We start from the raw sequence: 25,325 nt of genomic DNA on the forward strand, positions 1-25,325 counted from the left end.
TGGTTGTTTACCGTCGATCTTCCCATCCTTGGAACATGGGCCAAGAGACCAACAGCTTGAAATGATCGGGAGAAATGCCCGGCACGTTGCAGGCCCCTACCCTCTGAAAGGATGACTTGGTGGGAGGACAGCTGTGGCTACAGTGAGTTTGTGTTGCGAGGTAACAGGACGGGGAGGGAGGGGCCCGAGGTGGTGGGCACTGTGCCCAATGTCCTTCACGTGCTATTCTGAAACGACCTTCAGGGGCAGCCTAGCCATCACCGGCTCCTGCTCCTGGTCAAGCTCAGGCGGACTCAGGAAAGGGTGGCCGCTGTGGGCTGGACTCTGGAGTCCGTGATTCTGACCTCGGTTCCTCATTCGTAAAAGTGGGAAAAAGACTCCACGTTGTGAATATTAAATTAGCTAGTACGTGTAACATGCTCAGCTCATGTAGAGACATGGCAGGTCATAAACAGGAATGAGAGTAATTTCCATTCTCATCTCTATCCCTGGGACAGACCCAGGTCTGTTTACTCACAAAGCCAGTGCTTGGACATCTCCACTCCCACCCAGCTGGGGACTGAAGGAGGGCTATGACCCTCTGGGGCCCTGGAGCAGAAAGAAGCTGAGACTCCGGGGTGAGGGTGACAGTCGGAGGTGGGTTGCGATGCCAGACCTCGGCCTGCTGCCCTGATGTAAGAGGCACTGAGGAATTTCCGTGGGTCTTTAATCAGGAGAGTGAAATGATGAAAGTGGTGTTTTAGGAAGATTAATCTGGCAGCAGAGACAGGATGCAAAACAGTCAAGCTCAGTGCAAAGAATTACGACTGCTGCCCGGCTCGCTGAGAGGCGGGGTCATTAAGGGAAAGTGGCCTCATTCTTGGCTCCCTGGGTGCTCAGGGTTCCTGGCAGCTGGGAGAGGGCTGAGTCTTTATCAAGAAGAGGCACCCAGAGTGGCCGGCAGAGGGCACTATTTTGCCAGGGACAGTAGTCATCACCAGGGAGCTCTGGCATCCGGAAAGCGGGCAGACAGACAGCAAAGCTGAGTCTGTATGAACAAGGAGAGGGCCATCAGCCCCCCTGCCAAGTGGCAACTTCCAAACTGAGCATCTCGACTGTGGCAAATTGTGGGTGGGCTCTTGTTGGGGGGTGTCCTCTGGGGAGGGCAGGATGCCCACTGTCCCAAGGGCCAGCTGCCACCAGTGGAGGCTCCGCTGCTACTCTGGGAGCAGCGGCCAAAGTGTAAAATGGTTCCAGGGCTGCCCCGGCCAAGAACGGAATGAGCTGCTGCTTCTCCATTTTCTCATTTTATTTAAAGCTGTCACGATAGACTGGACGTGCCAGGCAGCTCCATCTTCTCCCATCTTCCAAGGAGATGGAGCCCAGGGCCGGATTCCATCGCAGGGAATGGTCTGGCCAGCCTCTCACACCAGCGCCTGGAAAACCTCCAGCTTCTCCCGGTACAGATGGTGAAACTGCTTGGCCAGGTAGTGGAAGGGGGCTTCGCAGTTTTCCATCTCCTTCTGGAGAGACAAATTAAAGAAGGGTTGGCTGGCTTTAGGATTGCTGCAGGCAGCTGGCATCCCCATTCCTCCCTCCCGTCAGGGGCTCCGACATCTGACCCAACCTCTTCTTCCCGCTACTATGGTTCTGCCCGTTTTACAAGAAGGCAACTGAGACGCAGAGAGATGAAGATCGCTCGCCAAAAGCCACACGCTTGCCCGTGATGGAGCTGGGTCTGAACCTAGACCTGTTCCCACAGAGCCTGTGCTTTTAGCCACTCTCACTCTGTGTGACAGGACATCAAAATGAGACTCGTTCTTGCTTAGTTTTCCCTGAGGTCCCAGAGCTCAAAGCGAAACAACAGGGAAGGAAGACCAAGCAGGATGGAGGTAGGCGGGGGTTGTGTGTGCTGTGGTATTTCCCCCAGGACGGGATGTGGGCGCTTCTCTTCTCCCTCACCCTGAGGTCAGTGGGAGGGTCCCAAGAGAAGCCTACAGCCCGGGGACTTAGGAAGGTGCTGGACCCAGGCTTGGGAAGCACTGAGATGAGGCTGGGGCTGGCTGTTTGGATGGCTGAGCAGGGCAGGAAAGAACAGGGACGGCCTGCACTACCTCCTCTGTCAAACTGGGGTTGCAGCCCTGCTTCCCTGGACCAGCAGAGGGCCCTGCAGGAGCCCAGAGTGAAGCTGTCCTAAAGGGACCTCATGGGGACAGCCCCCAGGAGGGTGATAGGTTCTATCAATGGATGGCCCAGAACTGAGGTTGCAGGAAGGGTGAGCAGGTGTCACCTGTGAGGTGGAAGCTGCAGGTGGGACAGCGCCCCCTATGGGGGTAGGGAGGGCATGTCAGACACCTGGCAAGCCCAGAGGGGCCAGAACAGGTCCCAGCAAAGCGAGCTGGAGGGGAAGCACAGGTGTAGAAACACAGACGCAGGAGCCCAGTCCTGCTTCCCACAGCAGGCTCGGGGGTGGAGCTGACTTTAAATCAAGACTTTTGACAGTCACTCAGGACTGGCCACTTTTATAACTGAAACAATGAATAATTTTGTGACTAAAGGTGCCCAGAGGATTTTTTATTATCTGAGAGATTAAAGTTCTGGAACTTGCCCTAGATTTTCTCCATCTCGTGGGAAGAACCGGCCCTATAGGGTTCTTCCAGTCTATCATGACAAGCTCTGGGGGAAAGAAAATGATACTCTCTCCACTTAGCTATCGTTTGTCACTCTCTATGTGTGTGCCCATGGGTATTAAAAAAAAAATTTTTTTTAAAGAAGTAAGTTGGCAGAAGAAAGCACCCACTACTTTCAAGACAGTAGCTCAAACTATGAATGCACGAGTACTTGTTTTCAGACAATCTTTGCCTGCTGGTAAAAGTGCAGCCTTGAGAAGAGACAATGAAATAGTCCCACTAAAATGGAAGGATTTCCAAACCAAAGGCCATCAAGCTCAGTGCCTCTGTTTTACAGACAGTGGTCTGGGGTCCCAGGCGTGCAGTGGCCCAGCTGGCTTAGGCAGAGCCCAGTCTAGAATTCAGAGGCCCTAAGTATGAGAAGAGCAGCCTCTCCACTCTGCCAGACAGGGTGACAGAAACAGGTATGTGAAACCAGATTCTGCAGAGAAAGTTACTGGACTTTCTGGGAAGGCGAGTCCCAAGGTAGAGGAGACAAGTCACCAACAGAAGAACCAAAGGTGTCAGTGTGGAGAGGGGGCTGAGGAGTGAGAGGACCGCTGGCGGCCCAGACAAGTGTCTATACTAAGTTCGCAGCTACCAAGGACCAGAAGGCTGTCACTCTCTAGCAAGACATAAGAAGAATAACCCAGTTGTATCTGCAAGGTGCTTTGGGTTGTACAGAGTGTAACATCCTCGGCAACGTCAAACAGCAAAACATTACCTCAGTTGAAAGTGTAGTTAAGCATTGAATGGGAAGAGAATGAGGCCGGCAAAGCACATGCTCGAGGATTTCTAAATGAACCTGAAAGCTCTTAAAAGCTAGATCTTAGGGAAAATACAACATAAAAAGTACGGAATTCAATGGAGGCAAGCCTCTTTATACACATGGAGTGCTCCTGAAGTAGCAGATGTAAACGGAACCATTTTCCAAATGCACTAGGAGGGCTTGCCAATGACAGAAGTCCTTTTGTTAGATGACAAATCATAGTCTCATGGACACCTTTGGATACTTGTAGAGTAGGTCTGCTTTGCATGAAGAATCTTTAGAGTGGGGTCAGACTAGTGCTTAATCTGACCTAGAATTCTCCCCCTAGAGACTCCCAAAGTGGGCTCTGTGGGAGGTCAGAGCCCCTTCTAGAAGGTTATCGCACTGGGCAGGGCTGTGTTCTAGTTCTGGTTTTGCTGCTTGTTAGCTGGGTGACCAGGGAAAGCTATGTAGTCTTTCTGAGTGTGTCACCAGTGAGATAAAGAGAGCAGTAGGGCTGTTGGAAGCCTAAATAGATAATGTGTGCAAAACACCTGGCACACAGTAGGTGCTCAACAAACATCAGCTCCCTTCCCCTCTTCTTTCTGCAAGAGGAGCCATCCCTATGGATCTTTCTTGAACTTGCTTTTATTTAGTATTGCCCAACTTCTTAGAGCAGGAAACAATGCATTAAAACTTTAACTTCTGCTTAAAGAAATGCTTTAGATTTTCTTGGTGTGAAAATGCCAAATATTGAGGGGTGTCAGGAAGTCAAAGAGGAATCACAAAAGACCCCAAATAGCCAAAGCAATCCTGAGAAAGAACAAAGTTGGAGGCATCATAGTTCCTGTTTAAACCATACTGCAAAGCTATAGTAATCGAAACAATATGACACTAACATTAAAAACAGATACAAAGAGCAATGGAACAGAACTGAGAGCCTGGATATAAACATATACAGATACGGTCATCTAATATTTGACAGGGGAGTCAAGAATACTCAAAGGGGAAAAGACAGTCCCTTCAGTAAATAGTTCTGGGAAAACCAGATATTCCCATGCAAAAGGATGAAACTAGAACCCTAATTGACACCACTCATAGAAATTAACTGAAAATGAATTAAAGACATGAACTTAAGACATGAAATCATAAAATTCCCAGAAGAAAACATTGGGGAAAAGATCCTTGACACTGACATCCTTGACACTGCTTTGGCAATGATTTTATGAATATGACACCAAAAGCATAAGCGACAAAGGCACAAATCAGTAAGCGGGACTACAGCAAACTAACGAGCATTTGCATGGCCAAGGAAACCATCAGCAAAATGAAAAGGCAGCCTGCAGAATGAAAGAGCATATCTGGAAGCCACACAACAGATAAAGGGTTAACATCCAACACACACAAGGAATTTTCACAACTCAACAGCAAGAACATAAATACTATGATGAAAAAAATGGGCAAAAGATCAATAACAGACATTTTTCCAAAGAAGGTATTCAAAAGACCAACAAGTATAGGAAAAGGCGCTCAACATTATTAACCATCGGGGAAATGCAAATTAACCACATTATGTCACCTCACACCTGTGAAGATGGCCATCATCAAAAAGACAAGAGATAACAAGTGTTGGTGATGATGGGAGAAGGGAAGCCGTGTGCACTGCTGGGGGTTCTGAAAACTGGTGCAGCCAGAGTGGAAAATGGGACAGAGGTTCCTCAAAAACGAAAAACAGAGCTGTCGTATGAGTCAGCCATCCCACTGCTGAGTCTGTAACCAGGGAAATGAAGTCACTATCTTGGAGAGATTTCTCCATCCACAACAACAGTCACGACATAGAAATAACGTAAGTGTACACACTGATGAGTGGATACAGGCAAGTGTCCACACATAGAGGATGCTATTCAGCCACGGAAAGAGGACATCCTGCCATTTGTGACAACGTGGAGGAATCATGAGGGCATCAAGCTAAGTGAGATAAGCCAGACAAGAAAGACAAATACTGCTACGTTGTCACTTATAAATGGACTCTAACAATAAACACAAACTCAGAAACAGAGTTGATTGGTGGTTGCCAGGGGCAGTGAGGGTAGGGGTAGGAGAAAGGGGTGAAGGTGATCAAAGGGTAGAAAACCTCCAGTTTTAAAATGAGCATGTTGTGAAGATGGACTTACAAAGAAAAAAGAAAATCAAACAGCAGTAACTCACACAACATTTCAAAGCAAATACACTCCAATAAAAAACCAAAACAAAACAAATGGCCATGTACGAGAACTGTGGCTGCATTTAGTAAGAAGAGAGGAGGAGATGGGCTTCGCTAAGTCTCAAACGGCATTTGGTTGTATTTCCTGTTTAATTACAGCTTTCTTAACCGAGCTGCTGCTGGTGCTTCTGTTGGCATCAGCTCAGGGGGGACTAGTTAACCTGCACGGTTAATATCAAGTGCTGAACTGCAGCCTCCCCAGACATCATTTATACCCGCCCATTTCAATCGTGTAGAGGCAAACACCTGACCAGAGTTTAAATGTCCAGCCCAGTGGCCTCTGGTGATGAAAGTTGGGGGTGAAGGTTAATTTCTGAGTTCTATCAAGAATTCCAGAGAACGGGGGATATTGGGGTGAGGAGGCAATTTCATGAATGTGAATGGAGGAGGAGGGAAAATGAAATATTGTTTGCTGTGGGTGGAAGAGTTACTGCTTTGCTCAAAGGCACGCTGCGTGCAGCATGGGCAGCCCTCTATACAGTAAACGCTCACTAACTGGAACTTCGTTAATGTAGTGTTTGTGATTATTGGACCAGAGGCAAGACTGACATTTACCTCCGTACAGTCTAGGAATACAAAGATTTAGTGAGTAATAATAGTATAAATGAGATTACTGGGGGGAATTTTATACTTAAAAAAAGCTAACATTGACAGAGCGTTTACTATGCCCCAGATTTTGTGCTAAGTGTTTTTATGTTCACCATCTGACTTAATTCTCATATTTATTACTCAATGAGGAATATATTTTATCATCCCTATTTAATAGGTGAGGAACCTGAGGCACAAACAGGTTAAATAACACTCAAGGGGCCCACAGACAGGGCGGCTCTTCACCATCAGAGGACAGAGCATCCGACTGTACTTGCGACACTTTCCCTAAGGAAAGCATGCTGCTTTGGGGGTGTTTAAGAAGTTCACATCCAGGGACTTGCATGGTGGCCCAGTGGCTAAGTCTCCACCTTGCAAAGCAGGGGATGCAGGTTTGACCCTTGGTTGGGTATCTAAGATCCCATATGCCATGGGGCAACTAAACTTGCACCCTGCAACTACTGAACCTGCATGCCGCAACTAGAGAGTCTGTGTACCACAACAGGAGATCCTGCATGACAATGCAACAAAGACCCTCCACGGGGCGCAACTAAGACCCGATGTAGCTAAATAAAAAAAAAACAGTTCACCTCCATATAGGAATTGAACAGCAGCATCTGTCGAGTTTTGTAGATGCAACAAGAGTGCCTGTAACTTAAGTGGAGTTTGAGCAGAAAATGACCTCAGGGCTATTTATTAAGTAGCCCACTGACTCTGTGCAAGAATCAAAGAATCAGGGGCTGGGAGTGAGGTCCAAGTGACCACTAGGGATGTTTCAGGCTGTGCCAGGCGTGGCGAGTCTCCCCAGCAGCCCCAGGAAGGGGTTGGCCCCTGGCCTCTACTGGCTCTGAAGTGGATGTTTCCCTGCCATCATTGCACAAGCGTGCATCCAACTGGTGTAGCCTGGGTCCCATGCCTGCACCCCAGCTGCAGGGAGGCTGGGAACTCAGAACTCCCCACACACGAGGGGCTTCACGTGACATTGTGAACACGCAAAAATCATGATATCATGTACTGAAAGTGTTGGGAACAAACCACTCTGTCCCACTTCCTTAGGGCTCCTGTGGCCTGAAGTCACTCTGAGGCTGCAGCAAGGTGGCGACTGGGAGCAGCGAGGGGAACCAGAAGTTGGGGGTCCCAGTCCTGGTGCAAGCCTTTATGAGTCACGTGACCTTGGGCCAGTCACGTCACCCCATCAGGAAGTGGGAAGTGTGGGCCAGCTCCTGGATCAGGGGACTGATTCTGAGGGCCTATAAAATAATGTGCCAACAACGCCATAACCATGATGCCTCCTGCAGACGTCCAGCAGCACTGTGACTGAACACAACACGCTTGTATTCCTTCCTAACTGGGATCCAGCTTTTCCAAGGGCTGCCTGGCTGATCTGCTTCATTGTAACATACGAGTGACTCTTGCTATATTGAGATGAGATCTCAGGCGAAGGATGTAATGTCAGCTCCAAATCAGGTTCTGCCTATGGTGGGTAACAACTTGATGCATGCAAGGTCATGTGAAAAACCGCTTCCAGCTGAGGCCCTGCTGCAGACTGGGCTATGGTGCAGGCGGCGGTACTTACCACGGATGTTTCAAAACATTCCAGGCCTTGGCCCAGTGCCCACGACTGGGCCTGGGTCACATCCACCACTCGCCTGCCAGCCAGGTCTGTCTTGTTCCCCACCAGCACACCTACTCAAAAGAGACAATCAGAGCATCGCATTATAAACATGGCCGTCTGGGAGGACAGCTGGAGAGAAAAAACAGCAAGCAGCCTACTTCTGAGGGGTGTGAAATGTCATCTGAGAGAGGCCGTCTGATCCCAGGTGGTGAGCACCAGCAGACTGCGCTGGGCCCCAGAGGCCGAAGCAGAGTGGGTGGCACACCCTTCCACCTGCAGTTTTTGTTCAGCCCCTTTTCTAGACCTTGAAGGTACCCGCCTGCCTTGTCTCCTTAAGGCTCCGAGTGCTATGAAGGCGAGGGCCAAACCAATGTGAGCATTTGAGATCATTCCTAGCGCATGGAGCAAACTTTCAAAACGGTCATTAATACTAATCTGAGGGCTGGGCTCGGAGTCAGGGATGCAGAGGTAATTTAGTTCTGTTGCCAGCTGTATCCACTGCAGCTAATTTTTGAGCCTGCCTCTGGAGATCGCTTTCCCTGGTCTCTAATGAGGAGAATTTGTTGATCTCACATAGGGATGAGAAATAAACTGATTGAGAGCATTCAGAAGTGACAGCAGGCCTTGCTTGTTTCCTGGTGACCCACATACAGGAGAAAATGAGGGCTGCTTCCCTGGGGTGAGTCTTCCAGAAACAACTCACATTCGTATCCCAACACCTTCCCCCTTAATATCTTTGAGTTGCCCCACAACCCTGCCAGATGGGCATCACCAGGTCCATTTTACAGACTCAGAGGTGTGGCAACTCACTGAGGTTGAAAGGGCTCCTAAGGGGAAGAGCCAGGGTACAGTCCAGACTGCCACACTCAAAGCCCAGAGCATCTTGTTTTTGCACCCACAGGTACCTCTGCAGTGACCTTGTGCCCTTGAACTCGAAGGACAAAGGAGCTGCTGGAAACCCTGGATGCCTGCAGCTCTTACCTGGGAGGGTGGTCCCTGGAATCTGAGATCGAGCCTTCTCCAGCCACTTGCTGCAGTTGGTGAAGGACTGCTCGTTGGTCACATCGTAGACAAGACACAAGACATTGGGACTCTCCCACTAGGCAAGGGGGACAGGATGCGAACACGTCACTGATGGCGAAAGTGACTTCTAGGTGGGGAGGCAACGTGGCCTTCTAAGGGAAGGGACACGTGGGTGGAGGGAAATGAAAAATCCTGAAGGGGCTATGAGTCAGAAAACTGAGCCACACCCATGGACGAAAACGATTTACCCACAGGAATGAATGGGAAGGCCTAGGCGCAGTGACCATGATGGCAAGAGCTTGAATCCATGCCAGGCTCTCTGCTGGGCCTTTTCTATGCGTCACCATGAAACCTCCCAACTCTGCAGGGCTGGTCTGAAGATCCCTACCATGTAGCTGAAGGCACTAAGTTCAGAGTGGGTAACTGACTTGCCCAGGTCACATGGGATTCAACCACCAGGGTGGAGCTGATGCCTTTCTCTACCCAGAAACGCTTTGTCTGCCCTGGTTCCATGAACTCATTCTGCTACTCGTTCTCATCGAGGGCCCACTCTTATGCAAGTTGATATGCTTTTCTGCTCTGCAGGCCTGAAAGCGCATCCTTTTTTTTCATTAGCCAGTCGCTGGAAGCAGGTTTGCTTACATCTTCTTAATAAGGGTCGGCTTTTTAAAATGCAAAGGGTATGTTCTGCTTCTCCAGCAGTGTGTCAGGGCTAATCCAAACCAGATCGGCCACTGGACAGGGTTCATGGTCCCAGTTAAGAACCAAGGCTAAGCTATCAGGAGCCGGCACCTTCAGGGGCTGCTCAGAGTCCTGGGGCACCCTGCTGCCAGGCACAGGCTGTGGGACTGCGCTGATACTCGTTCTGGTCTCTGGGGACCCCCATTCTGCACAACTAGAGACGCATTTATTTCTAAGGTATTATCACCTCCCAGAGTGTGAGGGATAAGCCTTTTCCTTTTAGCTGTCCTTGGAAGGCCAGCCTGGAATTGGCTCTGCAGGCCTCCAGGATGGGAGGAACTTAGACTAAATTGATGATGCCCTTACACCTTCACTTCACAGACTTAACTCGAGAACTCTAGCTGAAGCCACACTGACCACCTCTGTGTGCATGCAGGAGAGACCTTCTTCCTCCAGGCCTCAGGGAGCAGACCCAGGATGGGCAGCAGGTGGCCCTGACTTCCTCAGACATCATCCCCTCTGCCAGGCAGCGCCGGCCATTATGCAGGCACGTGGTAAAACACCACGAACTCATGCATGAGGCCAGCCCTGTGTGAAATTGCCATCACTAGATCTATTTCTCTCAGACAAAAAAAGAAAAAAAAAGAAGGGGGGCAGCAAAAGTTTCTATTAAAATGTAGCTGCTCTTGGAAAGGCAGAGGCTCTGGAGATCTCAAACCTTCTAATTAGCTCACTGGCCCAGATTAGCGGAACTGTTACTTTGGAAGGTAGAGCAAACTGGATCCTAAGAGGAAGGCTGGGCTGGCTGGAGGAGCCTGGGCAGCAGGGGCAGGTCCCAGAGCAAACCTCGATGGGGCGGGGTTGCAAATATGGGCTCAATAAAGGACAGAAATGGTATGGACCTAACAGAAGCAGAAGATATTAACAAGAGGTGGCAAGAATACACAGAAAAACTATACAAAAAAGATCTTCACAACCCAGATAAACATGATGGTGTGATCACCAACCTAGAGCCAGACATCCTGGAATGCAAAGTCAAGTAGGCCTTAGGAAGCATCACTACGAACAAAGCTAGTGGAGGTGATAGAATTCCAGTTGATCTATTTCAAATCCTAAAAGATGATGCTCTGAAAGTGCTGCACTGAATATGCCAGCAAATTTGGATAACTCAGCAGTGGCCACAGGACTGGAAAAGGTCAGTTTTCATTTCAATCCCAAAGAAAGGCAATGCCAAAGAATGCTCAAACTACCGCACAATTGCACTCATCTCACATGCTAGCAAAGTAATGCTCAAAATTCTCCAAGCGAGGCTTCAACAGTAGGTGAACCATGAACTTCCAGATGTTCAAGCTGGATTTAGAAAAGGCAGAGAAATCAGAGATCAAATTGCCAACATCCATTGGATCATCAAAAAAGCAAGAGTTCTAGAAAAACATCTACTTCTGCTTTAGTGACTATGAAAAAGCCTTTGACTGTGTGGACCACAAACAACTGTGGAAAATTCTTAAAGAGATGGGAATAGCAGACCACCTGACCTGCCTCCTGAGAAATCTGTATGAAGGTCAGGAAGCAACAGTTAGAACTGGACATGGAACAACAAACTGGTTCCAAATAGGGTAAGTACATTAAGGCTGCATATTGTCACCCTGCTTATTTAACTTATATGCAGAGAACATCATAAGAAACACTGGGCTGGATGAAGCACAAGCTGGAATCAAGATTGCCGGGAGAAATATCAATAACCTCAGATATGCAGATGATACCACCCTTATGGCAGAAAGTGAAGAGGAACAAAAGAGTCTCTTGATGAAAGTGAAAGAGGAGAGTGAAAAAGTTGGCTTAAAACTCAACATTCAGAAAACGAAGATCATGGCATCTGGTCCCATCACTTCATGGCAAATAGACAGGGAAACAATGGAAACAGTGACAGACTTTATTTTTTTGAACTCTAAAATCACTGCAGATGGTGACTACAGCCATGAAATTAAAAGATGCTTGCTCCTTGGAAGAAAAGTTATGACCAACCTAGACAGCATATTAAAAAGCAGAGACATTACTTTGCCAACAAAATTCTGTCTAGTTAAAGCTATGATTTTTCCAGTAGTCATGTATGGATGCGAGAGTTGGACTATAAGGAAAGCTGAGCGCTGAAGAATTGATGCTTTTCAACTGCGGTGTTGGAGAAGACTGTTCAGAGTCCCTTGGACTGCAAGAAGATCCAATCAGTCCATTCTAAAGGAAATCATTTCTGAATATTCATTGGAAGGATTGATGCTGAAGCTGAAACTCCAATACTTTGGCCACCTGATGTGAAGAACTGACCCATTTGAAAAGACCCGGATGCTGGGAAAGACTGAAGGCAGGAGGAGAAGGGGACAACAGAGGATGAGATGGCCGGATGGTATCACCGACTCAAAGGACATGAGTTTGAGTAAACTCTGGGAGTTGGCGATGGACAGGGAGGCCTGGAGTGCTGCAGTCCATGGAGTCACAAAGAGTCAGACATGACTGATGGACTGAACTGAACTGAACTGGAAGGTGAGCCACGCTATGGGACCTCGAGGACACCCCCTAGTGGGGAAGGAAATCTTTGCTCCAGACCTAGGAGGTGGCATGCGTGCTAAGCTGCTTCAGTCATATCTGATTCTGTGACCCCATAGACTATATCCCGCCAGGCTCCTCTGTCCATGGGACTCTCCAGTCAAGAATACTGTAGTGGGTTGCCGTGCCCTCCTCCAGGGGATCTTCCCCAGCCAGGGATCGAACCTGCGTCTCTTAAGTCTCCTGCATTGGCAGGCAGGCTCTTTACCACTAGTGCAGGAGGAGGACTGAAAAAAACATCCCTAGGAGGGGGTTGCCTAAGAGAAGAGAGTCATCAGAGTTGAGGCTACTCTGGCACATTGGGAGCCCAGCTGGTCCAGAGTTTGGGGGAGGGGCAATCACAAATCACGTGCAAAAGCTGTTCTTACCTGCCAAGGGGCCACAAGCCCCAAGGCTGGGAGGAATGACCCTTAAAGAATGTTGCCATGGTCACCTCTCCCAGCGACTGGAGTGCAAGCGGGCATTGTTAAGGGGCAAATCTTTGGAGGGAGGCGGAGGTTAGAAAAAAGACTGAATGATACTTGCCAATTTATCCAGCATTTCAGAAAACAGCTCTTTGCCGGCCGAGTCAAAAATGAATAGTTCCTGGAATCAGAAAGGCAGGTCTCAGAAAGTTGAGGAAACCCCTGGCTGCATACCCGGACAGGACTCCCGCTCAACTTCAGGGTGATCCATGCATGCACACGTGCACATACATTTATCTCTTGCCCTAGGCAGGCAGAAGAGCATGGGAAGAGGAACGGACTCAGGTACGACTGTTTCCCATCCCAAGCAGCCCCTTCTGGGTGGCGTCTCACCTCTTTTAACCCCAAGTGCAAAAATACCAGGAACAAGCTGACTCCCCACCTGGCAGAACAGAATGCTAAACAGGCTGACAAGTGCTCTGGTTTCCAAAAGGTCATTCTGCACTTTGTTAACCAAATTGATTTTCAAATCTTGAAAAAACGATCCTGTTTAAAGGAGGTCACGGAGGAGGCCTGGGGAAGGCATTTAAAGTAGGACAGTCTGTCAGGGTTCTGGACAGCGGAGGTTTGATGCTGGCGGAGGTCTCAGGATGACCCTTCCTGCCCATTTCCCAACCTTCGCCGGCCCAGGTTAGAGCCCCTCCCCGTTGCTGCCATTCCAGGAAGTCTCCCCCAGTGCCCCTGTAATTTCCCACTGGCTCTGGTGACCAGCACACACTGTCTGAAGGTCAGCATCATCCTCTGCTTTGCACACTGGCGATGGCTGCGTTCATTTTATCCCTTCTCACTGCATCCCGGGTACTTAAAATTGCTTTTTGCTCATGGACTGCGTTGACAATCTGTCAATTCTTAAACCTTCTCTCCAGCAAAGTACATGCAAACATTGTGGTTGCTAAGTCGTGTCTGACTCTTCTGTGACCCCGTGGACTGTAGCCCGCCAGGCTCCTCTGTCCATGGGATTCCCCAGGCAAGAATACTGGAGGGGGTTGCCATTTCCTTCTCCAGGGGATCTTTCTGACTAGGGATCTTCTGCATTGGCAGGCTGATTCTTTATCACTGAGCCACCAGGGAAGTCCACAGGCAAACGTCACAGCTTGGAATTCAATTTCAAGGGCTGAGCTTTTCCACAGAGAGATGAGGGTTAGGAACCTTGATACTCAGGAGGTTCTGAGGGTGAGGTCCAGAGTCCAGTCTTCCTCACTTCCTCTTCTTTTTCTCTATAGATTTTATTAATTGAATATAGACTTCTATTTATTAATAACGTCATATCCCTTCACTTTTGCTAACTGAAAATCAGGATATCGCTTTATTCTTTTCTTCAAATCATTACAAAACTATAGTGTGGTAGAGACAGTCATATAATTAGGTCCTGGTTGTTAACTCAATGGACATGAGTTTGAGCAAACTCCGGGAGATCGTGAAGGACACGGAAGCCTGGCGTGCTGCAGTCCACGGGGTTGCAAAGAGTCGGACAGGACTGAGTGACTGAACAACAACAATGAACTATTTCGGGAGGGAACCTGGCCATGGCAGTGTCACAGCTGAAACACGAACGTCTGAGTTCCCGGCCTTCTTGTGTTCTGGCGATTGCTGGCCTCACCCCTCTTCTTCGTCCCTTCCCTACTGTGCTTCCCATGTTCCCCTCATTCTGTTCCCAGATGCTCAGACGAGTCCTGACCAAGTCCTGGCACTATTAGGCAGCTAGTCAGATGTGAGCAGGTCCTGCTCCATCCTGGACATGGTCCTCTTTCCTTCCCCCACCTGGACACTGGTGATCAGAGCATGCCCAGAGATCCTTTCTTTCCTAGTCCTTGACCACCTCTCCTAGTCAAGAACCACTGCTAAGTTTCCAGCCTTATCAAAATCAAGTAAGATAAAACCTCCAGCACAGGTTGGCACAGGCACTGCTGCTGCTGCTGCTGCTGCTGCTGCATCGCTTCAGTCGTGTCCGACTCTGTGCGACCCCATAGAAGGCAGCCCACTAGGCTCCCCCGTCCCTGGGATTCTCCAAGCAAGAACACTGGAGTGGGTTGCCATTTCCTTCTCCAATGCATGAAAGTGAAAAGTGAAAGTGAAGTCGCTCAGTCGTGTCCAACTCTTAACGACCCCATGGACTGCAGCCTACCAGGCTCCTCTGTCCATGGGATTTTCCAGGCAAGAGTACTGGAGTGGGGTGCCATTGCCTTCTCCTGGCACAGGCGCACCAAGACCTAAATGGTGACTCAAAGTAACCAGGGGTTCATTATGCTGTATTTGTAATAAATTAGCACTGCACTTTCTGCCCCCCTCCCCCACCCACTGTGGGTTACACTTGGGTGCTTATGGCTAAGCCGCCTGTGCATGAGAAAAATTCTAGAACCTAAAGCTGTCAATCAACTTGTCAGTCAGACGATGCAGGGCACAGGGAGGGACCACTGCTCTAAAGACCCCAACCGTACCCCACTGTGGGGCTGCTTCTGATTTCCAAACAACCTGTTCTTTCTCAAGAACTATTGCTTAATAAAACTTGCTACTTAAAACTGTTCTATGTCAAAGACAAATATCATATGATATTGCTTAAGTGTGGATTATAAAAAATGGGTACAAATGAACTTATCCTCAAAACAGAAATCAAGTTACAGATATAGAAAACAAACTTATGGCTACCAGGGGGCAAGCAGGGGGAGGGATAAATTGGAAGATTGGAATTGACACATACACACTACTATATATAAAATAGATAACTAATAAGGACCTACTGCATAGCACAGAGAACTCTACTCAATAGTCTATGATGGCCCATTGGGAAAATAATCTGAAAGAGTATATATATATATATATATACACACACATATAAACACACACACACATATATACATGGGGGCTTCCCTGCTGGCTCAGATGGTAAAGAATCTGACCGCAATGCAGGAGACCTGGGTTTGATCCCTGGGTTAGGAAGATCCCTTGGAGAAGGGCATGGCAACCCACTCCAGTATTCTTGTCTGAAGAATTCCAAGGACAGAGGAGCCTAAAGGGCTACAGTCCATGGAGTTGCAAAGACTTTGACACAACTGAGCAACTACTGAGATATATATATATATATATATATATATATCTGATTCACTTTGCTGTACACTTAAAACTAACACAACTTTATCAACTACATCCAATTAAAAAAAAAAAGCTGCCCTATGTCTCTCGACTGAAGTCTTTTCCCAGAAGGCGAGAGCTAGGAAATCGCTGTTCCCCAGGGATGGCGCTGCCTCTCTCCCAGGGAGGAGGAGAGTGACCCCCGGAGTCCTCAGTCAGAGCTGGAGCAGCACTGAGGTCCCTCGGGGGAGCAAGGGGGCCACTCACCACACTGTCCCCCGTGTCAGGGACTGGCACTGTCTTCACCACCAGATCCACCCCTGTTGTCTGTGGAGGAAAAGGAAGAACACATACGTCAGGGGGCCCCAAGGGGTGTGTTGTCAGGAAGAACACCCCACCCTGGGAGGCGTGTCCCTGGCTCCGGTGTCTGTTCTGGGCTCATTTCATTTCACGTTGCAGAAGCCAGAGAAGACCTAGTCTCGTCCAACCCCCTGCCCACGAGCAAGCTGTATGTGGTGACCAGCTGACCACAGGCTAGTCTGCTCCATATGGCTCCGCACCCTGTGGCTTGTGGCCATTCGTCAGGTCTCTGAGGGTTTCTTAAGGACATTGGGAAAGTCACTCCCTTAGGGTTATCTGATCACTTCTCTTTATGCCTCTGCCAGGCCTGCAACACCCACATCTCACCAGGGTGTAGTTCTTCTGGAAATGGGCCCCGTCACTGCGGAAGAGCTGCGCCAGGGCGGTCTTGCCCACGGTGGGGTCTCCTGCGAGGTCAGAGTAGAAGAAAAATACTGCTTTCATGCTAATCTGACTCAAGGATCTCCCACTCCAGAAACTTAGTCTAGAAACCGAAAAACTTCAATGAGTTCTCAGAGAAAACGTGCCTGATTCTCAAGGGGAATTGCCCTGGGGTTGCTGGCAGGGCAATGGGTCTGTGAGACCCATTTTCCAAACCAGCCTCATTTCTTCTGGGCTAATCCTTTCATCTACAAAAACTGACCCAGAAGGTAACAGAGTCGAAGGAGGGCTTCTAAGCACTGGAAATAGAACCAAGACTCTTCCACTGAAACACACCTGATGGGGAACACCTGTTCCTTACAAACTTGAATTTACTTTGAAGTCTTGAAGGTAAAAAGCTTCCCAGGTGGCGCTAGTGGTAAAGAACCCACCTGTCAATGCAGGAGATGAAAGAGACATGGGTTCAATCCCTGGATCAGGAAGATTCCCTGGAGGAGGGCATGGCGACCCTCCTGAGAATTCTTGCCTGGAGAATCCCATGGACAGAGGAGCCTGGTGGGCTACAGTCCAAAGGGTCACAAAGAGTTGGACACAACTGAAGTGACTTAACACACTTAAAGGCAAGGAGGTATGACCAGGCACAGACTTATGGGTTCAGGTGACTAACTGAACCACTTTGAGCTTAGAGCATTCATCCTTAGAATCCTGCATAATTACTGGGGGGCAGAGAGGGTGAGAGTTAGGTGGGACCATATTTGTGACAAACAAAGAGTCAGGGACTACATGTGCCACCTGAAACCCATTTCCAAGGACATTTTCCACTTCCACCTCCTGGTACCCATTTGCAACCACTGTGGACCCATCTTCCCAGAGCCTCTCCTCCAAGTCTACTGGCAACAGCCACTGGTTCCTCTAAGTCCATCTTATACCTACCGGGTCCATCTCCTCAACTTTGTCAGTGGACAGCCCCATAAATTGGTACCTCCAAACTAAAAGTTAATGTCACATTTTCAAGTTTGAGACCTGGACCTTTCACAAGGTGGCAGGGGCAACTTGCTCTGGAGTTCCTCCCGTGCCCCCACGGGTGCTGGAGGCTCTCAGGGCTCATCCTTCATTCCCCTGCGCCCTTCCAACATCCCCACCGGTGGCTCTGCGTGGCCTCCTTTGATACCACGCTGTTTTCATTTGCAAGATCTTTTCCACCTTGAGGTTCACGCTGACTCTCCCTCCATCACCCAGCACCTTGGCGGAACACCTGTCTCCTGCTTTCCCACCCCTTTGATCCTCAGCAAAATCGCCACCAAGCTCACAGCCTTCTTAGTTGCATCCTTTGATGTCATCTCCTCACCTTAACCCGCATCATGGGTGGCTCAACGTTCCTTTTACTTGACTCCTTGATAGCCTGCTGCTCGTTCACTTTTCAGTTTTGACTTTTGTCATCTCGTGTGAGACAATTACTCGACTACTCGTGACATTTCATTCCACGTTGACTTCTCTTGGTCTGAATGAGCTAGTCAGGTCTTGCTTTTCTACCTGCTACCATCTCTTAGAAGGGAACCAACATGGGTTGAGCCTCCATTATGGACCCATTCATACAATCTCATTCACTCCTTCCCAGGCCCCTTACTTGACAGATGAAGATACTGAAACTCAGAGAGCTAAGTAATCTGCCTAGGATTCCAGTAGCACACTCTTTCTGCCAGTCCACCCCTCTCCTAGAGCTCAGGGACTCATCTGGCCCATTTCTAAACTGCCCCGGCGGGTCCTCATCCCTGCAGCCTTTCAGGGGATGACTGTATCCACCCTCCCGACTTCAATTTTGCTTCTGCATCCAGTTGGAAATTGACTCCTCCCGCTTGTAAAACTCCCCACAGATTTGTCCTGGTTAATTTCATATACCTTGCTTCCGACTGTCAGTCAGAGTTTCCCATACTTCTGGAAAACCTCCGGTATCGGCTAAGGAAGGATCTGAGCATGCGCAGGAAGGGGAGCCAGCCGCTAAACACGTTTGCAGGGCAACAAGATGACAAGTGCAAGTTCAAATAGCGCAAGCTGAGAACCAAGGTGTCTGAGGGCACAGGGAGGGAAGCTGATGAGGGCTTTCGTCAGCAGGGAGGACTTCCCTGGAGGAGGCTGAGCCCAGGGGCGATGGCGGGGACAGGGGACCACGGGTGCACTGCTTGATGGAGTGGGTGCCATCTGCAAGGTCACCTGTGACCTCATAATTGCCAAGTCCAGGGGTTTTCCCCCAGTCCTCATGCTCCTCAAAGTCTCTGAAAGATGTCAGCTTGAAGGAGCGCCCTTCCTTCCGCGGCCCTCTGGCCCTGGTGACCCTGCACTGGCTTGGTCTTCCCGCTGCTCCACCTGCTCCTCTCCCCCCTCCCCAAAACGTGCACATTCTTGTGCATCCCTCCTTGGTCCCCGTCCACTCTGTCCCACTAACTCTTGCTACCTTTGCTGTCACTTCACGTGCCACAATCCATCTCCCAAGCTTTGCATTTCCAACAACCTGTGGGTGTCTCCACGGCAACGCGGGGCCTTCCCCCAATCTCAAGTGTGTCCACAGCCACGCTGGGGCCAGAGCAGTCCTGCCCACCTGTTCACCTTTCACTCTCACTGTCCCCAGACTTCACCCACAGTCACCTCTGAAGTCTCCACCTCCTTCCTCCATGCCCAGGCAGCCTCCTCTTTATTCCTTACATCCTTCGCAGGGTCTCCAGCCCGAATTTCCTTTGTTGTCAGGGATGACACTGCCCTGCTGCTGCTGCTGCTAAGTCACTTCAGTCGTGTTCGACTCTGTGTGACCCCATAGACGGCAGCCCACCAGGCTCCGCCATCCCTGGGATTCTCCAGGCAAGAACACTGGAGTGGGTTGCCATTTCCTTCTCCGACACTGCCCTAGTTACCTTGAACTTCAACTGGGTCTCCTGTCTCAGCCCCAAACTCACCCGTCCGTGCTCTGCCTTGTGATGCTGGGGCTGGGGCTCCGCACACACATTTCTCCGTCTCCCAGGGGCTTCCTGTCACACTCAGGGGCTTCCTGTCAGGCTCTGCCAATGTGAGTTCAAGAACTCTTCCAATGTGGAAGGCTGGTGGGGCGGGGGGAGGAATAGGGACTTGTTCCTTTTCCTCTGCTTGCAGTTTCTCTTAGCAGTCTCCCAGTGATGGCCTTCTGGAGAGGGAAGTGGCAACCCACTCCAGTGTTCTTGCCTGGAGAATCCCAGGGACGGCGGAGCCTGGTGGGCTGCCGTTCTATGGGGTCGCACAGAGTTGGACACGACTGAGGTGACTTAGCAGCAGCAGCAGCAGAGGTCGGCTGCTGCCTCCAGTTGTGTTGTTTGTGGTTCTGCACTTCTGGGCCAGCCTGAGTACACCCTCTCAGAGACACTAGCATCGGTGGGTAGGGTCCCCTTCTCAGAGATCTGCAGCTCAATTCTGAGGGCCCTTCTGAGCTTCAGGGTTCTGATACCCAGCCGTCTTCCCTCTGTTCCTGCAGCCCTGGGGTGAGGCTCCTTCCTGCAGTTCCTCTCTGTGCGGCCTCACTGTTGCCATTCGTCTTCCCAGCCCTCCAGTACGTGGTTAATGAACATCCCATGCGAAATCCTCACTATCTCGATACTGAGTGCAGTTTCAGCTTTCTGCCTGGACCCTACTTCACGTAGCACTCAGTACTAGAAGTGATCTTAAGACAAAGCCCCTTGGGACGGGCTGGAATTGGTTTAGTGACGTCTTGCCCTAAACACAGGACTGAGGTCCCGACTAGCAGGCAATGGGTCCTAGTGATCTGTGACAAGAGCTGACATCACACACTGGGTACCACCCCAGCCGGGCAGTGTCCCCTCCTTGGAAATCTGGATCCTAGCTCAGGGGGTGGGGGAGGTTCTTCTTCAAGCTTCTGACAACCCTGATCTCTACCTACCCCTTCAGTGTCATGACAATGTTGTCTCCTGGGTTTTTCAGTTCTCTGACACCCGATGAACCAATTCCATACATTAAAACCTCTCTGCTGAAATGCCTAATGTATCTTCTGTTTTCTTGACTAGGTCTGGACTGCAAAAACTTCCCAGTTGGCCCTATTTTCTTTTTGTTTCTTCTTGCTGGTTTTCTTTCACCCTGAGCTTGGCATCAATAGACAGGCCTTCACAAAACAGAGCTTTCCCCTGGTGATGTGCTCACAGAGCCTGTCCAAAGGTGCTTTCCACTGTGTACCCTTCTCCACCTTCCAACCCTGTCTCCGACTATCCCTTACACAAGATCTGGGTTCTACCCTCTTATTCTCTTGCTCCCTGAAAATTCCTCGAAGAAAATCTCCTTCTAGGTCTCCCTAATACAAATCCTAATCCGGCTCAATTTTCTGCCAGGCAAAGCTCAAAGAATGTCCTTCTGATGACCAGCCTCTGAAGGTCATCTCTCGGTCCTCTGTCTTTACCTGTCTGGCTACTGTGGCTCACTGCTGGTGGCATGAGATTTGTCAGAGCAACCTTCCAGGGAGGCACGATTATCACCCCCATGTCTGTCAAGAGGCACTAAGTACATGGTACTCAGGGCACTGATTCCAGCTCTAAGGCTTATGAGCTGTGTGACCTTGGTTCTGTCATCTCTCTGGACCTCAGTTGCTACATCTCCAAAATGGGGAATAACAATACCCATCTCAGAGAATCATTATGAGGATTTAAGGACTTAACATGTACAGTGCCTGACATATGTTAAGTAATATTGAAGTGATCTGGAAGCACATAAAATACAGATAAACGTTAAGTGTTGTTTTCTCTCTTCGTCTGAAGTAGGACAATAAACAGCCGTGCCTTGCGGTATTCCTCTGGAAGCTGGCACACAAAGGGCGTTTGATTTGTGTCTGCTGCGCTATAAGCGTTTGTGTGCAATCCAGGGCTTCCTTCAGTGCGGGAGTGGGCCGGCTCATCCTGGATTCCCAGTGCACCTTTAGTGGTGACTTACACATAGTAGGTGCTCAATAAATACGAGGACTGACTAAGCACTTGAATTGAGTTATCAGGACTTTTGGTAGCCAGTTATGTGAGAGAACAGAGGCAGATCGACTCCTTTTAAACACACTGCGAGAGGATGTGCATGTGGTGGGGGTGGGGTGGAGAACGAGAATTTGGTGGGTGGTAGAGATGGGCTGTGCATAGTCATTCAATGCACTGAGGTCTCTTGGTCCCTGGAAACGTCCAAGATGAGACAGATCTCCTTAAGGCCTCAAAAGGAGGCTGCAGATTGAGGGCTAGGTTGGAGTTCAGGAACGACTTGTAAGGCCATGGATGAAATCAGGTAAAGCTAGTGTCTGAGGGTATGAACATGAAGGACAGGGAGTTGAGAATCAAGGCCTGAGATGGTAGCCTGTGGGGCCGAAGACAAGCCCTGGAAATCAGATCACCAGGGGCTAGATGCCAGCTCAGCTAAATCTGGCTGTGTGGCCCAGGGCAAATGCCCCAACCTCTCTGGGCCTCAGCTGCCCCATCTGTACAGGAGAATGACGATAATCCTGACCCCAAAGAGCTGCTGCGATGACCTGTGCAGAGGGTATAGCACAGCGCAGGCACAAAGATGATGCTCAGTAAGTTAGCCTCGTGATAGAAGTTGATTTAAAAAAGAAATAGAAAGAACAGTCAGAGAGAGAAGCCCATTAAAAAAAAATCTAACTTCAGAGAAAAATGTCTCCACCTTATCCATGAAGAGACTGAGGCTCAGAGAAGTGCTTTGTCCAAGAGGACACAGCCAATCTGTGGAATTATTTTTGTTGCACAATACTGCCCCCGCTGGTGCTCTGGAAACTAGACACTGCTTTTGAAGACCATTCATTTCTTTTGCTCCAGCATGATCTGAGTGACTTCGATCAGTCATCTTTCTGTGTGACCCTTTTACTTCCAAACTGGAAAAGTCATTACAAACACCACCTCTTTCAGACTGAAAGAGAAGAATAAAAAAAAGGAATCTCCTTTTTCTCTACATAATCTCTCACTGCTTCTTTCCTGAATTGGTCAGAAAAAACTGGAAAGGTCACAGGTTTCAACAGTAACACAAGTTAAGAATTATGGAGGTGAGCAGATCTGGGGGGTGGGAATCCTGGCTAGGACCTTCCTTCACTAGGGGGTGACCTTGGGCAAGAGACTTCATCTCAGTCCTCAATGAGGTCAGAACAATTCAGCATCTAACCCAGGGTGCCATGCTGTGCTGTGCTTAGTTGCTCAGTTGTGTCCGACTCTGCAACCTCATGCACTGTAGCTCACTAGGCTCCTCTGCCCATGGGGATTCTCCAGACAAGAATACTGGAGTGGGTTGCTATTCCCTTCTCCAGGGGAACTTCCTGATCCAGGAATTGAACCCGGGTCTCCTGCATTGCAGGCAGATTCTTTACCAGCTGAGCTACCAGGGAAGCCCTGCTCCAGGGTGTTACCTACTGTGAAAGGGTTAAATGAAATACATGTGCTTGGCAATGCAGCAAGGGCTCAGGAAAGTACATCTGTGCTCTGAGGTCCCAGGTCCGTAATGCAGACAAATAACACCACAAATGTGCATGCCACATATGCATTCTTTCTACAAATGTTTATTGAGTACTTCCTATGTTCCAGACGTATGTTCTGGGTGCTTGGGATGTATCAGTCAGCAAAACAGATTCCGACTTTTGGGGGATTCAACATTTATGTCAAGATTATGGGGCAGCAACCATAACTTTGGGTCTTAAAGACAACATATGTGATATTTTTGCAAACTCTGGTCAACTGGACATTACTGTCTCCTATCCCTGTTTTCAGAAGAATGGGGTCAAGGAAAAAAATCCCATAAGTAAGGACCACCTAAGTCACTGATGCCTAACTGGAGTACAGCACATGGTTTAGTTGAAGCACTTATGGTGTGCTTAGCCTGATTTTTAAAAAAAACCAGTCTGCTCCTCTTGAGTACAGCTCCAATTGGTCACGGTGGTCTCAGAGTATGACAGGGAGCGAAGGAAACCAGCCGCAGCTACAAGTGTGCTCTGGAAGATAATTATCCCACGCCTAATGGAATTTACTATATCAGTAATTGCATTAACTCGCCTTTGGGCGACAGAAAGGGAAAGACGGTAGACAATTTACGTGAACAAAAGCTCTCAACAATTTATGAAGTCTCTGGACTCCGGACACTGTATTCGCCCGCAAGTTTTCAGACTCACCTGCCAGGATGCATTTGGCTGCCAGCTTCACCATGGTAACCAACCACCTCCACGGACCAGACAAGAGAAGAGCGGCTGCTGAAGGCGCTGGAGGCCCTGCTTGGGAAAGGGAATAGGGAAAACTGGTGCTCAAGGGGCCAGCGGCCGCGGTGGGGGCCGGGACAATGGGGCCTGGACCCTTCGGGCAGCCCGCGGGGCGGTATCTGGCGCTAGGGTCGCCGTGGGGCGCGGAGGAGCGCCAGAAGGGGTGAAGTTCTTCAGAAGGCAGCCGGGAAGGTGCCAGGGAGGCGATGCGGCTCCCGAACCCAGTCCAGCCCCGGGCAGTGTGGCTCCGCAACACTGACCCAGGAACCCTCCGGCCCCCAGCCCCACTGTGTCTGTGATCGCGGGTCAACCACCGCCCGCCTGCCCTGCCTCCTCCTCCCCCTCCTCCTCGCTGGCCATCGATTGGCTGCCATCAAAAGCTCCCACCCCCACCCGGGGCTCACGGAGACCAGTGACAGAAGTGGGCAGGGCTAACAGCCTTTCCTCGCCAGATAATTCGTAGTAGTAACTGCTCTTCAAGTTTATCTCGTTTGACTAATAGTTGCGGAAGCTGTCAATCATTTCCGCCTCCCGCCCCCGCAAGGCTTGAAAGTTCAGGGAAAAGCAGCGCCAGCCTAGTATATCCAGAAGCGGTGATAAAACAAGCTTTCTGATTGGTCAGAGGCTGGCAAGGCCCATCTTCGGGAGGAATGGGGACTCGCCGTACTCCCTGCCCTTCTGGAAGTGGGTTCGCCCACGAAGTGGGCCGATCGCGAGCGCGGGAGACTGGAGCGGCGCCGGCGCGCTGGACGAGGTGCGCTTGCCCAGGCCGAGCTTTGAGCCAGTTTGACCTCGCTGAGGCAGCGCTTTTCGCCCCTCCAAGTCCCAGATTCCAGGCAGCGTGGACGTGAAGTGCATCAAGAAATCCAGTCTTTGGCTCCTTTAAAGCCCAGGGATGTTATGCGCTTTAAATCAGTTCAGTTCAGTTCAGTTCAGTCGCTCAGTCGTGTCCGACTCTTTGCGACCCCATGAATCACAGCACGCCAGGCCTCCCTGTCCATCATCAACTCCCGGAGTTCACTCAAACTCATGTCCATCGAGTCGGTGATGCCATCCAGCCATCTCACTCTCTTTCGTCCCCTTCTCCTCCCGCCCCCAGTCTTTCCCAGCATCAGAGTCTTTTCCAGTGAGTCAACTCTTCACATGAGGTGGCCAAAGTATTGGAGTTTCAGCTTTAGCATCAGTCCCTTCAGTGAACACCCAGGACTGATCTCCTTTAGAATGGACTGGTTGGATCTCCTTGCAGTCCAAGGGACTCTCAAGAGTCTTCTCCAACACCACAGTTCAAAAGCATCAAATACGACCGTGTTAAAAGTGCTGTCTATGGACAAAGGAGAAGTGGAGGATGTGGGGGGAGGGGTTGGACTCAGGAATTTGAAATTGTCCTTTCCTCTGAGCCCAGCCCCTCTTGTGGAGTGGAGAACGTACCATATACCACACTTGGAATGAAAGCGAGCATCCTGGATATTGCCCCCCCCCCCCCGCCAAGGAGGTTGACTTTCCCGGGAGGCCTCTCTTGCTCTGCGGTCAGGGACCCCAGACTGAAATCACTGTCGTCTTCCTGACCTGGGCAAGTGACCTCACCCCTGAGTCTGTTTCCTCACTTTTAAAAGGGGCTCCTGGAATCCA

The 25,325-nt window shown here is 49.8% G+C and overlaps 1 protein-coding gene across 1 annotated transcript; it reads right to left on the bottom strand.

Annotated features, from left to right (window-relative positions):
• Window positions 1-1,270: 1,270 nt before the first annotated feature.
• On the bottom strand, window positions 1,271-24,036 carry IFT27 (intraflagellar transport 27). The gene is made up of 7 exons (XM_055396122.2): window positions 23,613-24,036; window positions 16,388-16,467; window positions 15,968-16,027; window positions 12,693-12,752; window positions 8,844-8,961; window positions 7,824-7,933; window positions 1,271-1,502 (listed from the first exon to the last, which is right to left on the bottom strand). The coding sequence occupies exons 1-7, from the start codon at window positions 23,644-23,646 to the stop codon at window positions 1,404-1,406; spliced, it is 561 nt and encodes a 186-aa protein (XP_055252097.1). The 5' UTR covers window positions 23,647-24,036; the 3' UTR covers window positions 1,271-1,403.
• Between the last annotated feature and the right edge of the window lie 1,289 nt (window positions 24,037-25,325).

The sequence above is a fragment of the Moschus berezovskii genome, chromosome 6, assembly GCF_049115385.1.
Source record: "Moschus berezovskii isolate FMDL1 chromosome 6, NW_MosBer_1.0, whole genome shotgun sequence".
NCBI classification, from domain to species: Eukaryota; Metazoa; Chordata; class Mammalia; order Artiodactyla; family Moschidae; genus Moschus; species Moschus berezovskii.

What these genes read in the sequence shown, in the direction of transcription:
- IFT27 (XM_055396122.2), bottom strand. Translation starts at nt 23,646, where the DNA reads ATGGTGAAGCTGGCAGCCAAATGCATCCTGGCAG. An exon ending in TCCAGGGACCACCCTCCCAG is followed by an intron (nt 7,934 to 8,843) that starts GTAAGAGCTGCA and finishes TCTTTTGAGTAG; the next exon opens with GTGTGCTGGTGGGGAACAAG. An exon ending in AATGTTTTGAAACATCCGTG is followed by an intron (nt 1,503 to 7,823) that starts GTAAGTACCGCC and finishes TTGTCTCTCCAG; the next exon opens with AAGGAGATGGAAAACTGCGA.